Raw genomic sequence first — 17,085 nt, forward strand, 5'->3', positions numbered from 1 at the left:
TTTGGAACCCTAAACTCTTCCTGGACCCCCGACGACTTAATTTCTCGTGAAAAAACCTTAAAAATTTAAGATGGGTTATGCTCGGTCGACCAAGGATCGACTGAGTCTTCGGTGAAGTGCTCACTAGCTTGAGCTCAATGGTCGAATGAGTATCGATCGAGCCTTTGGCCGAGTGCTATCAGGTACTCCCTAACTTTCACTCGGTCGTTCAAGGGGCTGCATATTAGTCTTCTCAGTCGAAAATCACCTCAAAACCCTATTCTTCCACCTCCTTGCCCCCAAACAAACGCCTATGCTACTCAAACACAATTCAAAACAAATCAAACACAACTCCAACTTGTTTCAATTCTCACAAAACTCTAACCCTAATTTTCACTAAACACAACCTCATCACAAGCCCTAAACAAGCCCATTCTCTAAATCAACCCATATATCATTAGTCCAAAATGCCCAACACTACCAAAGGAACAAGCCATTTCAACCCTACACAGTTCAAAAGCATCAAACACCCACATGTTCCAAAACCCTAATAAGCCAACTCTATCATTTATACAACAACCCTTCCAAACACTTTACACAACCCATACTCAACCAACAATTCCACACAAATCACAACCCAATCTCCACATTACTTAGCAAATCAACCACTACAACTCAATACAATCCCAAACATGTGATTAAGCCCAATAAACCAAATTCTTGACTCCTCTTTACCAAAATCCTAGCTCTATCACTGACTCGAGAAATTTGCCCACTTGAGCATTTGACATTTCTTCTGGAACTTCTCTACTTTTTTATTTAAATATTTTACATAAAGTAAAGAGATGGAAGCAAAGAAAGACAGACACGTAAATTACATGGTTCGGCCATAGGCCTACATCCACAAGTGAAAGCATGAAAGCCTTACAGGCTACATTTTTTCTTAATAAAGTTGACTGTATATAAGGCTCTATTTATAGAGCTATACCAAAAAAAAAAAAAAAAAAAAGAATAATTTCATATGTAAACAAATCTCTTAAATTAGGGTAAACAAATCAAGCCATTTATCACAAATGATTTCGATCCTTATCCATCTTGTAGCTCCAATACCATATGGAGACATTCAACAAAGTGTTGCTGTTCATGATTAAGCACATTAATGTGCTTTAGGTTTTGGCTTAAGTAGATCTTAATTAACTAAAATGAGCAAGATTTGGCACATGATCAGTTATTAGGATTAATAATTTAGCATAATTGATCACTATTATGAAGTGTTTTACAACTTTGAGGGAGACAGTTCGCATCTGCTAAACATGGCTATTCTTACTGAAATATTTTGTCCACTATAAACACAAGTTTGTACTGTGAACGTTTGGAAGAAGATTTTGATGACAGTGGCTGACTTCAATTGTTTAGTGTCTTTATAACAGTTTTGCGTGTCTTTGATAAAAACATTTCGTCCTGCTTAAACCTTCTTCAAGAAAAGAAGGATCAACAGCAAAAGTAATACGAAGCCAATTTTTTAGCCCCACAGCAGTTCCTGCGAAAGAAATGTTACACACTCTTGTTAGTAATTACAGAGCTGCAAGTCAGCCTTCACAAACTCAAAACTACCATTCTGAGAGAAAATGTAATGAATTCCCAAGAAACTGAATGTGAGACAATGACTTTCGTTGTATTTTTAGACCCATCTAATATTCAAATTCTTAATGATGTTTTTTCTCTAGGATAAATAATAATTTTGAAAGAGAAATGCCAATTGAATGCATTCTTCTAATGCTTGAAATGCCCTGTTTCTTGCAGGACATCTTGTACCCTGACCTGCTATAAGTTCCTCAAGTGATGATCTACAACTTACATATATCATGGAAATAAAAAGAAATTAACTAACTGGAACTGGTTTTAGAAAAGCCATTTATCTGTGTATGACGGTTAGCATGCACACGTAGTTGTGTATCAATGTATGTTAAGACTTTGAGAAATGCTATATGTACTTAAACTTTATAAAGGGAGCCTAACTAACTAATGTGGAGCTTATTCATTAGAGATGATCGAAACAATTAATAAAAAGAAATGCTACGAGTACCAATGAATAAGCTCCACATCATCATAGTAAGGCTCATTTTGTAAAAGTTTAAGTACATGTAGCATTTCTCTAAGACTTTATCATTGATGATTAATGTAATCAGCACGTTAATTGCTTAATTGATTCTAAAATGAGGGTACTCAAGTCAATTCCTTTCGGAAAATAAGTAACCAATTACTTTGAGGGTTATGACATTTCCTTTGGCAACTAACTGTATGGAAAAGATAATAGATTATTTGATGCATTGAGAACTTCATATAATGTTTGAAAGAACAATAAGGGTGTTAGTAGAAAGTACTCCATAATGTTTAACTTATGGAAGATATATAGCTATTGGTGGAATTCCTTTGGTGCCAGAAGCAAGTATGAGATAGGGCAGTCTCTTTTGATAAGGTGTATTCAAAAAAATACCATTATAATATAGAATCTAAAACCACACTCATGTCCATAGCCAATTTAATCAATTTGAGAGGTATCCTTATCTGAAAATAGAAGAAAGTTTTGAAGTTTGAACGGTTCTTTAATGGGTGTATGGAACTAGCCCTAATACTTGAAAACCACAGGCAACAAAAATTTTGTAGGTTATTGAAAGTTTTAGAGTCATTTTTAAGTCTCTGTTTAGAACAGTTAATGTTTGATATCCAAAACTTATGACCGTGTATCAATTTAAGGCAACATTAATCTTAAAGGTGTTCAACGATTTTTAAAAGTATTCCTATCCTATGCTTTTAGAATCTATGAAGTATGGTTGGTTTTATCCAATAGCGTTAGGTCCATCTTGCTATTGAAATATTTGTGGCATTTAAGCCTTTTTAGATCAGATTATAGAAGAGTAGATTATCTGCTTGTCTTTTCGATATATATTATTACAACTAGAACAGTAAAATATAAAATTGGGAATGTGGAAGAGTTGAGAGATTTATAAAAATCTCATATTCTAAAGTCCATCACCCTTTGGATCAAAGAGAATGGATTTTGAGTTTAATTGAAGGGGATAGCATAAATGATTTCCTGTTGGAGAACAGGACCAATTATAGATAGTGAAGGAATGCAAGGACATGAGATCTTGTTTGACAAACGAAAATGGAATTTTGATAGAGATAACATAAAGCATGAAGTACTAAATGCATATCAAATGTTTCAATTCTCACCTGGAAGAATGACAACAGATTCCTCCTTGGCCAGCTTGAAACAGAAATCAATGTCATCACTGACATCTTCGAGTAGTGAAAGATTCAGCTTCACCTGTAACACATCAAAATAAAATAAGCACACTACCTCTAAACACCCATTAATTTAAATGCAAAGAGAACTGCGTAGTCTGCAAATTTTCTCACCATTACAGCCATAGACCCCTCTGGTTTATGTGGACAGGTAATGCAAGGGATCTCCTTTATCTTATCATAACAAACATCTGATGCCTCCTTCAGTAAATTAATAGTTTTCTTGAAGAAAACCTCTTCGGTTTGCTCAAGGATGCTAGGAACCGCTGCCTAACACGCCAAACATATCATTACAAACAAGAAATTGGAATAAGTAGATGGATAACAGATTCGAAAAGAATTGGTTCCAAAATTTGCGTTTTCAGTTCAACTTGAAAGCTTAGACCTTTTAAAGCAGAAGAAACAATTCACAATTGTCTAATCAGTGCTTGAAAAATATTTTGAATTCGAGGAAGCAAGAAGTGGCATTTCAATACGATAACACATTGTCCAACCCAAGCTCAGCAATTATCCTTGATATATTGCAAAAATTCAGTTTTCACCCTTGTAAAAATAGTGTGGTTTCAGTGGCAGAAGCTATAGGCTGCATCATCTAGTAACTTATGACAGGCATATGAAATACAAACCTGAATGAAGGTTGCAGGGCCCCCCAGAATGTCAAAATACTTCTTAATACGCTTGATAGTCTGAGAAGAAAAGGAATAGGATTGATTAGCAACAAACAGAGTTAAAGTGAATGGTTAATATGAAAATTATGACATTTTAAATCACAGTACAGTATATAATGTCAAACTATGAGAAGTCAAAAGCCCAAGGCAGGTGACTCAATATGTTTACGAAAATTAAAGCCTTTGATTGCCTCCATAAATGAAGAATGTCTGATGGAATGCAATGAAAACTTGCAATAAGAAGAGACAAAGAAATGGAAAAAGAAGTTTGTGATGGTCTCATGACAGCATTCCACATCAAAAACTGCTTAATCCACAAATCTGCAATTAGATCCACAAGATTCACGAACCATTTAATTCTTGGCTGTAAGCAGTATAGAATTATAAAATTTCCAGAAGTTTATAGGAGGGAAAGGAACATTTCATATATCAATGATGTAGTTCAGTGAAATGGTGTGGGAGGAAGGCCATTCCGATTGAGCAGACCCATTTTCTAATGCAGTGAACTCTTCCATTAAGTCTCCAATCATTTTTAGACAATTGAGTCCATTATTGTGAAATAATGATGAAGTGCACATATGAAGCCGTACTGAGAGAGAGAGAGAGAGAGAGAGAACCTTGGGTTCCCGAAACATTCCCCCGGGATCACTTGTCACAAACCAACCAAGTCGCCATCCGGGTACTATCCATCTTTTTGATAGAGACCCTAGAGTTAGAACAGGAACTTCAGATCCAAAAACTCCCATTGGCACAAATGGATTTTTCCCAAAAGCAAGGTGCCCATATACTTCGTCAGCAATTACAAGAATTCCAAGTCTTTTTGCAGTTTCTGAAATCTGGGTGCAGTATACAATCAGTTAATAACACCAATCTTTATATGATTCCTACTATTTACAGTCATTGAAAGAACGTTTCTGGCACTTGAAGCATATCCTGGACTACTAACCTTCTTTAGATGTTGGTAACTATAAACATTCCCACAAGGATTCCCAGGGTTTATAACTACCACTGCAACAGTGTTCTGATCCGCAAGAGCCTCAATGGCATTAAGATCAGCCTCCCAGCCTTTCTCAGGGAGAAGATCAAAATACCGAACTTCAAGATTTCTAAAACCAGCACAAAGTTCATAAATTGGGAAGCATGGCCTTGGAAGTAAGATGTTCGCACCAGGGCGGGCAAGCATTGCCAGTGCAACATCAATAGCTTGTGTGCAACCAGATGTGACAAACACATCATCAGATGATAACTTGTATGGAAGATCACGAGACAAATACTCAGCAATTGCTCTGTTGAATTCAAAATAAAGCAAAATTAGTGAAGAAAAACACAACTATATGATAGGATGCAGCATGTGAAATATGAAATGGGAAGAATCCTGTAAGTACTGAATGATCACTATGAATAAATCCAATCTGATACTGTGGGGCAGGTGCATCCTCTAGAAGGTCAAAGATATACAGTTGTTTGGTTGCCTCATAGGTCTGGGTTGTTTCCTTTAATTCAACAGATACCTTATTAAAAGGGAAATTACCAGAATTGTAATCCTCTGAAATGATTTGTGTTATGATGAATTGATATTTTGGATCACAAAGAAGTAAAAAAATAAAATAAATCAATTATGCAAGACATCAAGATTCACGCGGTTTGACTTGACAAGTTTATGTCTACTGACAAAGACAATTGAACAAAAAAATAGAATACAAAACAGTAGTGAAAAAACAAAAAACCACTTAAATCCAAAATCTTAATGATAGGACCCTGTCGTGGACTTAGTTTGTAAAAAGGAAAAGGATTGTTATTGAAAAATGACTCCACTTTGGATAGGAGCTCACCAGCATACAAAGTGTTTGACGAAATCACTGAATGACCCCTCTGTTGCTACACTTATAGGAACACCACCCGACCCTTGCATCAACTTACAATTCTTATCACAACCACCGATAAATAACAATCATAACAAACAATAATGGCATCAATAATTGACCTTATCACTGAGACTGAACAACTAACAACTTATATAAACATTCTTCTGATCCTTCTATTCCTATCACTTAATATTCTCAAGCTTGCACAAAAGAGAACTCTTATAATAGAGAAGTTTCTTTTCCCTTTTCTCTTGTTGCTGTGTAGAGCAAACTCACAAAAAAAAAAAGAGAGAGAATTGCTATGGCTACCTAAATCTCTTATTACACGGCTAGCAAATTGAGGCTTATGTGCCTTCAATGAATGCTTGGGGATATGTATTCATAAATGACTAGACTTCCACAAACATCAACCTTTCCACATAAAATAACGAAGGAATAGGATATTATATATGCTATGTCAGCTAAAACAAGAAAAACCAAAAGAAGTAATTCGATGGAATCTAAGCCACATATCAACAGTTTCCCAAATCCATTCCCCAGTGTTAAAATATGATTTCACTTCCCAATATAGAAAAAACAACGACAATATTTATAAGAAATAAAGAACCGTCCAATTAAATTCCAAAAATTGAAACCAAAACCATAAGAAATGAAATTATGACAGAGAAATCCTAAATCTAGGCTCTAGCAGAGAACCAGAAATAGAACTCGATAAAATCAAGGAAGTTACTGCCATGGCAAACCCATGTAAGAAGAACAAAAACATTATCATCAACAAAAATTGCGAAAGGAATATCCCAAGAGAGTTAAAATTACCTTCTTGTTTGATAAAGACCAACAGTGGGTGCATAACCATTGAACTTCTCAGATTGGAGAGCATCCACAACGGCTTGCTCGGCAACATGGGTGGTGTGAAAGCATGAATAAGCAGATGGGTCACCCATGCCCAGAGAAATCACCCTCTTGTCATTGTTTTCATCGATGCTTTCCATTAACAGGATAAGAATGCCTTTGATGGTGATGGTTGAACCCGTGTCCACCCCATGGTTCAGAGTTCCATTTTCCATGCTTTCTTGTACTTTTCTTGGTGTTCTTTGCTTGTGACGGCTTACTGGGGTTGAAGTGAGAGAAAGAGGCTCTCTGATTGTAGAGCTGTGGACTGGTGGGTGCGTGCTGTGGGAAGTACATGCACAAAAGCACAAAGACCACACGTTGAACTTCCACGCCTTTGCATGGAAACAAAATATATCTCTACTCTCTAGGCCGTTAAATGGACGCATCCAGAGAAAGTTCAGAAAGCTTTACTCCATTTTTTTTAAAAAAATAAAAAATAAAATTAATGATCCCAAACTATTATTCTAATTTTATTTTATTTTTTTTAAAAAAAAAGTACATGGTTAATTCGAGAAAGTGGTGACGTCAAAACACAAAAAATTGTATTATATATAAAAAATAATAATCAACATTTTTTTTATTTCATCAGTACCCATCATTGAATAATATAAATGACCTTACTGACGTAAATAACTATTATAGACAAAGGTCGAATACTTTTTATAAAAGAAAATAAAAAGAATTCAGTCATGCAATCATTTCGTTGATGTAGAAATCAAATATTATTGCATTTAAAAGATCTAGAGGGAGGACCTTCTTCTCGAATATATAATGCTAAGAATTATTTTTTCATTTTTTTATTTTTTTAAAATTGACGTGACTTTTAAAATTAATATTCACTTTGAAATGAACCACTATTAAATTTTGATCAATTTATAATTTTAAGAGTTACATCAACTTTGAAAGGATAAAAAATAGACAAAAAAATAGTTCCATAGCATTACTTCCTTCCTATAAAGTACTTGCTCTAAGAGAAAGAACTTTCTTGATCGACTAATCTATGAACTACTCCATTCGCCTCCCTTTTCACATGAATACCACTATACTTCTACTTACTCTTAGAGTACTTTATTTTTTTTATTAAAAAAAAATGATATTTTTTTCTCTCAGATCCATTCCATTATTCCACTCACAATTAGCTGAAGTGCTAGATTGTTAGTCTTGTTAACCGAAATGTAAACTTTTGTGTCCACCATGTAGTGAATTGAGCCGCAACTAGACTTCATTCTGATTGCATTCTCATTCTATCCTCTTTTACTGTTTTATCACGATCCTTTCCTACCTGTATTGAAAAGGCTTCTTCTTCTTCTTTTTTTTAATCCCTTTAATCTTTTTATCTTTTTGATGTCCTTACTAAAAAAAAAAAAAAATTACTTCTATCATGATAAGGTTTAATAACTCCAAAACAGCACTGCACAACAAAACTACACATTTTCTTTTAGGCCATAAATGCTTCGACAACCGATCTCCTTAGTCCTTACCCATTTTTTTTAAGGAAAAAATTTCGGCCACTTAGAGCACTAGTAGCAGATACCCTATAAGTAGATCTATTCCTTAAAATAAGAAAATTTTGAAAAAAAAAAAATGTGCAAAAGCAGCTTTCTCATTTTAGATGAAGATGTTTGGAAAGCTACAGTGCTTCCCAATTCCCAACAGATTATTTTAATAAAAAAAAAAACGTTTCTCTCTCCTCTCTCCTCTCTTCTTCACGCATCATCATTCCTCATTCTAAAAAAAACAGCTCTCTCTCTCCTCTCTCATTTTGTTCTCATTCCTCAACCTCAAAGAAGATGCAGACAAGAGAGAGAGAGAAGAGTTTATGGAAGAAAGAAAAAAAATAGATAGACAAAATAGGAAGAAGATGGAGACGAGAGAGAGAGGGAGAGAAGACGAAAAAAAAAAAAAAAGAGAGAGAGACAGACGAGAGGGAGAAGAAGACGAAAAAAAAAAAAAAAAAGAAAGAAGAGAGGCAGATGAGAGGGAAAAAAAAAAAAAAAAAATCTGACGAAGAACTGGAAGAGAGAAAAAAAAAAAAGAAAAAAAAAAAGAAAAAAAAGTCTCAACAGAAAAAGAAAGAAGAAGAAGAGGAGGAGGAAAGTCTGCAATGAAAACAAAAATAAAAAAAGAAAAAAAGAAAAAAAAAAAAAAAAATATTATTTTAATTTATAGGAAAAGATAAAGGGAAGCTGTTGTGGAGTGTTTTTGTATAGAGAAAAAAAAAAGTAGTTTAGTTCCCTAAATTTTTCCTAAAATAAAAAAAAAAATGGTTAAAAACCTGCTGCTAATGCTCTTATCTTCTCATTTAATCGTTTCAAATTTTGAATTGCGTGAGTATTTCTCCAAAACTATAAATAAAGAAAAAAATGGCATATTCCTCTTTTATCTCGAGAAAATAAAAAAATGACTTAACAAATTTTTAAAAAGACAAAAATATTCTTATAATTTTTTATATTTTTCAAAAAAAAACAATTTTAAGATCCACGACAGGGCCGTACGTGGGCGTGAGTCACAAGGCCCACCATAAGCACACCGACAAAAACAATGGAGATGAACCAAAACAAGACAAAAACAGTCCAAAGTTGACCTTAATGTATTTCCAAAAATTACGCTTTGCTCGATTATGCCCAAGATTTAAGAACCAATAATTAATATAAAATTCAAAACTTTTCAACAAGAGTTGCTGGGATAGATATGAGGGCACGTAGCTATATCCATTCAGCACCTCTTTTTTTTTTTTTTTTTTTACCGAATAGGGTTATATAAAGTTAATTGAGATATAGCTGTAGACAAGATTGAAGCATGGGCAAATTGGCTATGGGCCTTATTATTACGAACTTTGTGGGGGTTGTTTTGGCCACTCGGAGTACCATGAAGAATTTCTTAGTTACACATGAGGCGGCCGTTAATAGCTCTCTATGTTGTGGAAATATATGCAGAGATGAGTTTTCGTGATGCAATCCTAGAGGGAGATGCTTTCCCGATTATCAAGGCGATAAAAGCAACCGTGAATAATTGGAGCAGCTTTGGACATATTGTGGATGGCATCAAATTGGAGTTGAGAAAGCTGCGATCGTAGAGAATTAAACATGTTAAGCGGGATGTGAATATAACCGTTCATACTATATATAGCCAAATAGGCTATTTTGTATGTTATAGATAGATCAGTTTGAGTTGAAAAATTTTCAAACTATATCTGTGGTGTTATATATATTTATGGAGCTTTTGTTCCTAGATGATTGAAGTTCATTCAATAAATATTATTTTCTTTCAAAAAAAAAAAAAATCAGTTTAGTCATTCCTTGACACGTGGCAAACAAAGCAAAACGCAAAAATTTGACTTTCAAAATTAAAAATAATAACAAAAAAAATATGCAAAAATGTGACTACATGATCCAATTTGGCCAAATAATTTATTAAAACAAACACAAAGAAGCCAATTTTACCTTTCACAAATTGGAAGAGTTGGAAAACCTCTTACTTTTCCTCAGACGGAGGCAATTTTTAGAGTAATATTAGAATCATTTTTACCTAACAGAGTCACGTTTAACTCTGGAGTAATATTTGAATTATTTAAAATTAATTTAAAGCAGCCTAATTTTAAGAAGAAAATATTAACTGATCAATGAGAAATTTCAAGCAATTAATTAATTTTTAAATCCTGTCTTGCAGAGGAAAAAAAAATACTACATCACTTAGAAACTTCAATCGATTAATTAATTTAATTTATGTGTCCTTGTCCTTGTCCATTCTTTCTTCTCCCCCAAAAGCTGGATTAGGTTAGAAAATTCTCCATCTTATCAACGTTGCCAAGTCATCGTCGAAGTCTTTGCTAGTTTCTTGGATAGCAAGTAGCCGCCACGATGTTTCAATTTGGGACCCACTTGCTCAGACAAGTGGGTTGGCAGTCTAATTTTATTTGGTCAAGTGAGTCTTATACATGGTCTCTCACAATAACCTTCTCAAATTCTCTCAAATTCAGACAAATAATTGTAAAGAATCATAATCTCAATGTCAAAGAAAACTTCAACACTCATTTATGAAACAGCGGTTATGCTTGGCAACCATTTTTCCTCATTTTTGCTTTAAAAAAAAAAATAATAAATTTAAACTATTTTCTTCACATTTTGCCAAACAGTTTTCTCCACTTTTCTCTCATAAAAATTTAAAACTCATTTCACCTTATAGCATATCAATCAATTTTTTCATTCTTTCTCCTCTCAAAACTCTTTACCAAATATACCCGACATGGAAGAACAATCATATGCAGTTGTCGTGGGGTTTTGTTTTTTAAAAAAAAATATTCGTATGCTAATCAAAGAATCCTCAAACCCAAGGAAAAATAAAAAAATAAAAAGAGTGATGGATGAAAGTGACATGAATCCTTTTATAAAAAGAGTGATGGATGAAAGTGACATGAAACTATGGATTCAATCTTATTAGGTTAATAAAATAATTAGGAGACTAAAATTAAAACTACAAATCAAATGAAAAAAAATGAATCCAAACATATCTGGTCGCTTATTTCCTTGACCAAAAACCAGAGCAAAGGGACGTAAAGATGCGGTATTCTATGCATGCGAAAAGCGGTCCACCGGAATAAAAAAAAAAAAAAAAGGGAGATGCACCAATGATTATTGTGATGAGACGGTCGATAAATATTATAATGTTTCCCGCAACCTTGGACAAAGAAATATGTTCCGTGACAATTTTAAAGAAAAGAGAGAATCATTCTCGCTTTATTGGAGAAGGAGGTGGGGGTGAGCTGTTAGATTGAAGATATGAAACTAGTCACCACTAGGAAGGGACACATGCGTGGCAGAGGTAAACGAGAGGAAGAAGAAGGATGTCTGTTTGCTAGTGATGGGGTTCAAAAGGGAGGAGGTTTCTTTTTTTTTTTTTCTTTTAGGGGCACTAATGGGTGATGTTGAAGCCATGAAAGGATGTGTGAATGGTAGTTTTTTGCTATCTACATCTACACATATGTGCGGATGACGGATGTAAACGGTTAGTATTTGATCGTATGTACATCCCAAACTCTCATGGTCCTCATGGAAATTCGATTCTTAAACTTGATGAGGATGTCACCAGGTAAGAGGTTTTTCGTCTAAATCAGCAGCAAGAGAGTAAATCTTTCACAAGCTAGCATATCTCCATACCCAGCCAAAGAATCCTTGAACCATTAATTTTGAGCAGCTCGATCTAGCTAGATCTTGTCACTCAACATCATGCACCACGTGGCATAATTGGCAGCCCTATATGCTTACAAGTTTCATGGCGTCTAAACACAAAAGTCCATGTTTAATTAATGAACTTGTTTTTTTTATGTACAAGTTTCGTGTCAAACTATTTAACACAAATAAAGGAGAGACGTGGTGCAATTAGTTACTTCTATTGAATTTTTTGTTTGCGAGTGCAAGTGATGCGAGCTTTCTTATGGAATGGATGAATGATAGAGAAATATAGAAATGGGAGGAAAATGATATTGATAATGAACTTTAATTAATGGTCCCCAAGTGAATCCAATTAAGGTTGGAATCAACCCACAAGACAAAAATATTTATTATTTTCTTCTTCTCATGATCAACAAAATGGTCTTTAAATAGAAATACAAATAGATAATACCTAAAGTGATAGTACTTAAAAGTTCAAACATTCAAATTCAAATAAGCTCTAATCCTAATATTAAATAATTTAATCCTAATAAGTTAGAATTTCTGATTGGCTTTTTTGTCCAATTTAAGGACTGCTGATAGGGACAAAGAGTTAGATACGTTTAATAGTTGAGTTGGAATAAAACCACATGTTTGATTGATTGTGATTCAAACATCTCTCTATTTTGATTGACTGGTATTTTAGAAGCCATGCTCTTGGAATTTTTGTTTTTCTTTTTTTTTAAAAAAAAAATGTTAAATTGGTTCTTTGGGTTGAGGTTGTAACAATTAATAATTTTGAGAAATATTGTGTACACATATTTTCAAGTTTATATTCTTTGACGTGGCACTAAAAATCACCATTAGATTTGAATTCAAATGTGATTTTTCTCACTAGATTATTATGAAATTATAAATTTATTCTCAAAAAAATTGCAAAAAAAAAAAAAAAACAAAAGAAGATAAACATGTTAGTGTTAGGTGGCTGACCATCCATCATGGCTCTCCATATAGCCCATATAGGTGGCTAGCCAACTCCAGATTGGCTAAAGAGGGTGGTAGAACCACCACCAAAAGCATGGGGCTTAGAGGAAGTTCAAGGCTAAGATTTGAGACCTAGCTAAAAACGACAAGTGGGTATGGTTGGGCACGTTTGAGACAGCTGAGGACACCACTTTGGCTTACAATTGAACCACCTACCGGATGTGCGACATCTACACCTTGCTTAACTTCTCACTTCGTGTAAACTCCAGTGAGCTCAATTTGGTGAGAGTCGCGTCAAAGCAGTTGTCTCCCAAGCCGTCCTTGTTAATGTCTTCAATCGAGAGCAAGTCGTCAAAGCGGCAGAAGAAGTTTGACAGCTCGACTGCTCAAGCCTTTAAGTAGTTGAACCTACAGGTGGCCGAACTAGCACTAGCCCGTTTTTTCCTTTTTCATTTTTTTCTCGTTTAAATTTTTAGGGTAAATTTGTAAATTCATAATGACCATGTCAAAAAAATATTACTATAATTTGTACGTATTGAGTCATTTCTTACACAAGCATACCATTAAAAGTTATTTGTCATTTTTAAAATCTCATTGCGTTATTTATCACAACTTCAAACCAAATGAACCAATTTAACAATTTTCCATACGTGGCTTTTGCAGGCAATTGTTAGTTTTGTGCTGTAGTGGGCCGTTATGCTGCGATGGCGAGGAAAAGGATCCCCCTACTACGCACCAACAGTGACCCCTTTGAGGGTTGCTGGGCCTCAGAGGCAATTCAAGAAAGGGAAAGGGCCCTTTGGGCCCCTCGCCAACCCAAGGGGATATATTACTCGGTGTTGGGCTTTTTTTGGCTTATGGCTTTTTTTTTTTTTTTTTTTTTTTTTTTTTTTTAATGAAAAAAAATAATAAATTATACGAGTTTTGCGGGCTACCCATTAGTTATTCAGGTTAGCTTAAAATTGACTTGTTGATTAATAGAGTATAATCAGGTCGACCGAGTTTGACTTGAATTATATTTTATCAAATTCTAATTTACTAGTTTCGTGTTGAGTTCGTATCAAATTTATGAATTATTTTAAAAATTGTCAGCCCTATTGGACAAGAAGGTATTTGGAGCTATATATCATAACATAATGCTACAAGGAAATCGCTGGGAGTTATTTTGTATATATATAAACAATAGAAGGGAAGAATAAGGCTCGGGGGGAGGAAGGAGTGTGATTTGGAAAGGAGAATTTTGTAGTATGGCTGAAACAATCAAAATAAAATAAAAAAATGAAAAACATGGACCCAATTTGATCGATTCGAACCAAATTGAGCGGGCCGGTTGATCGGGTTAACAAAGTATAAACTTGTACATCAAGTGCGGTTCAAAAAGTGCAAATAAAAAATATTAATTTTAAAATTTGTGATTTGAAAATTTAATTTTTAAAAAAGTATTTAATTGTTTAGTAAAATCACAGTTTACTTTTTACAAGATTACCGTTTTAAAAAGCAATTTGAAAACATAGTTTTCAAACAGATTTATTTATTTATTTTTATAAAAATAAATAAATAAATGTACTTCCAAAAAATATATCTTTTACAATTTGGTTTAAAATTGTTTGGGTGATTACCGTTTTAAAAAGCAATTTGAAAACATAGTTTTCAAACAGATTTATTTATTTATTTTTATAAAAATAAATAAATAAATGTACTTCCAAAAAATATATCTTTTACAATTTGGTTTAAAATTGTTCTCCCAAACGCACTATTGGTGAATATTGTTCAATTGCTAAATGTAAAAACAAATTAAAAATAAATCTAATTGAAAATAAATATTTAAATAAAATAGTAAAAATAAATAAATAAAAATAAAGAAAGAGAGTAGAAAATTTGAAAAAATGGATAATTTAAATAAGGGAAAAGTACACATATCCCTTAAACTACCATTCCATTGTTAATGTGCCCCCAAACTACATATGGTGTCAATGTCACCTTAAAGCCAACAAAAGAACAAAAATAACCCTAAAAAGTTTTAACAAGACAAATATATCCTTATAAATTCTGGAAAAAAAAAAAAAAAAACAATTTAAAAAAAGAAATGAAAATTCAAGGGGTTGGTGAAACTGAAAATTAAATAAAACAAAAATCTTTTAAAAAAATAACAAACAAACAAATTTTCAAAAAAATGAAAAATTTTGGTTTTTTTTTTTTTCCTTTTTTTTTTAAATGATTATATATATAATTTTAAGAATTTTTATAATTGCATGAAGGATATTTTTGCATTTGTGGGACACATCAAAATTGTTCGGTAGTTTAAGAAAAATATGTGTACTTTTTCTTTTAATGTTTTTTTTAAAAAAAATAATTTTTAACCAAAATAAATGAAAAATTTCTTAAGCGAATATGAATGCTCCAAGCATTTGTATTTGAAAATATATATATATATATATATATAAGGAGAAGAATGTAGACAAGAGCAGCCAGATGTGGGTCGAATCAGAGAAAGCCAAAAGCAGCAGTTGGCAAGGTGAGCACGTCGCTGAAAACCATCGAGACCCCACATGCCCACATCCCCGAAAGGTGCAACAAATGATTTAATCAAGACTGACCCTCTTTTAAATGGATTACTATTTATGGCTATTTGTAGAATTTGTCGCACACTATCATTACTCCCCGTAATCATATGCGTTGGGAAGCTATCATTTCAAAATTTACTTCCCTCCCTGCAGTCAACGTCATCCACAGTGACAACACAGCGCCCCCACATCCTCCGTACCCTTGGATTTTCAAAGGACTCTGAGCCCACAATAAGATGCCCCACACCACATTCTCCGTACCTTAATATAATATATAATATATAATATATATACATCTCACATTCACCCCTACGCCTAGAGTGGAAAATTCAAGATTACCCTCTCCTTTACGTTTCCCCTACTCCTTCCACCTATATATCTATGTATTAGGTAGGGATAAAAATATGACTTCCTGTCTATTTTTCTTTTTTAATTTCACCCATTTTCTTAGAGTTTGAAATTAAATTAGGCGGTCGATATGGCTTTTCTACTCCTAAAAAATTTATAAATTTAAATTAAATTTTTTTAAATGAAAAGTAAAATATGGAGTTAATAATTTCGACGTCTTGTGTTAGAATTTAACCAAATACACTAAATAAATAATTTTTAGGCTTTAAGAAAGCATTGGGTTAGGTGAAATTTCTTCCCCCTTTTTTTTTTTTTTAATTATTATTATTATTATTATTTGTAGGTTCTTCATTGTATTATTGAGTTGTTCGTTGTTTGTGCACATCTATGTGTGTAGTCATTTTTTTTAATAATATTTTGTTATATATATATATATATCAAGGAAGGCCATGTTCATGCAAGTTTACTATAAATTACTTATTAAAATGAAAATTAAAAGAAAAGGAATTTAATTACCTGGAAATCAATGTGTAAGAAGAAGAAGCTTGGCCTGCTCTGACAAACGCTCCTGATCAATCCTTAACAATATTGAACTCCTCGATCTCCAAGAGAATAGCTTTTGTGTTAAAATTGGGGTATCTCAATATATAACAGAGTTTAGGATAAGTTGGATGATTCATTCATGCATATACAGATAGAGGACTACTTTTGGACGTCTATCCAACTTGAATATCTTGAGAAAGAGGCAATCAGATGGACTCAAGGTCATGGGAGCTTGGGTGCAAGTCAAGTCCAAAAGATCTTAAGTGCAGCTTTAAAATAAGGTTGATAATTTTTTACACGACCTGCGAATGCAATGTAAAATTAATGGATTAAAGTTAAGAGCTCTGACTCATTTAATTAAGTGTGTCGAATTAAGATTGACCTATATAGTATTATATATATGTTTAGATATAATTCAAATCCGACACGCGGTCTTCAAAGCTGATAATTTTTACATGAATTGCAAACCCAATACGAAATTAGCGGGTTAGGGTTGATGGGTAAGGTATGATTTGTTTAATTAAATGGATCGTATTATGGTTAACCTATATAGTCTTATACACATGCTTTAACACAATTCGAACACAACATGCGAACATAAATTGCCACTCTTATTTGAAAGTAAATAATAGTATAAAAAAAGTGTCAATTTCTAACTTCATATTTAGGATGGGGACTGGGGACCGGTTCAAATTCAAAGTTCCAATATATTCCTTTACCTACATGCAGGGACGGAGCCAAAAATTACTATATGCTAGGGCCAAGGGCCTAAACAAAATTT

The 17,085-nt window shown here is 33.4% G+C and overlaps 1 protein-coding gene across 2 annotated transcripts; it reads right to left on the minus strand.

Annotated features, from left to right (window-relative positions):
- Window positions 1–1,207: 1,207 nt before the first annotated feature.
- On the minus strand, window positions 1,208–16,417 carry LOC133875561 (probable aminotransferase TAT2). Of its 2 annotated transcripts, XM_062313731.1 has the most exons (8): window positions 16,278–16,417; window positions 6,638–6,994; window positions 4,903–5,242; window positions 4,574–4,792; window positions 3,915–3,974; window positions 3,403–3,558; window positions 3,217–3,310; window positions 1,208–1,519 (listed from the first exon to the last, which is right to left on the minus strand). In XM_062313731.1, exons 2-8 carry the CDS (start codon window positions 6,886–6,888, stop codon window positions 1,401–1,403), a joined length of 1,239 nt encoding a protein of 412 aa, XP_062169715.1. In that variant the 5' UTR covers window positions 6,889–6,994; window positions 16,278–16,417; the 3' UTR covers window positions 1,208–1,400. The 2 variants fall into 2 exon arrangements, with proteins under 2 accessions (XP_062169715.1, XP_062169714.1); XM_062313730.1 differs by lacking the exon at window positions 16,278–16,417 and having other exon boundaries at window positions 6,638–7,079.
- Between the last annotated feature and the right edge of the window lie 668 nt (window positions 16,418–17,085).

Source organism: Alnus glutinosa, chromosome 8, assembly GCF_958979055.1.
Source record: "Alnus glutinosa chromosome 8, dhAlnGlut1.1, whole genome shotgun sequence".
NCBI lineage: Eukaryota > Viridiplantae > Streptophyta > Magnoliopsida > Fagales > Betulaceae > Alnus > Alnus glutinosa.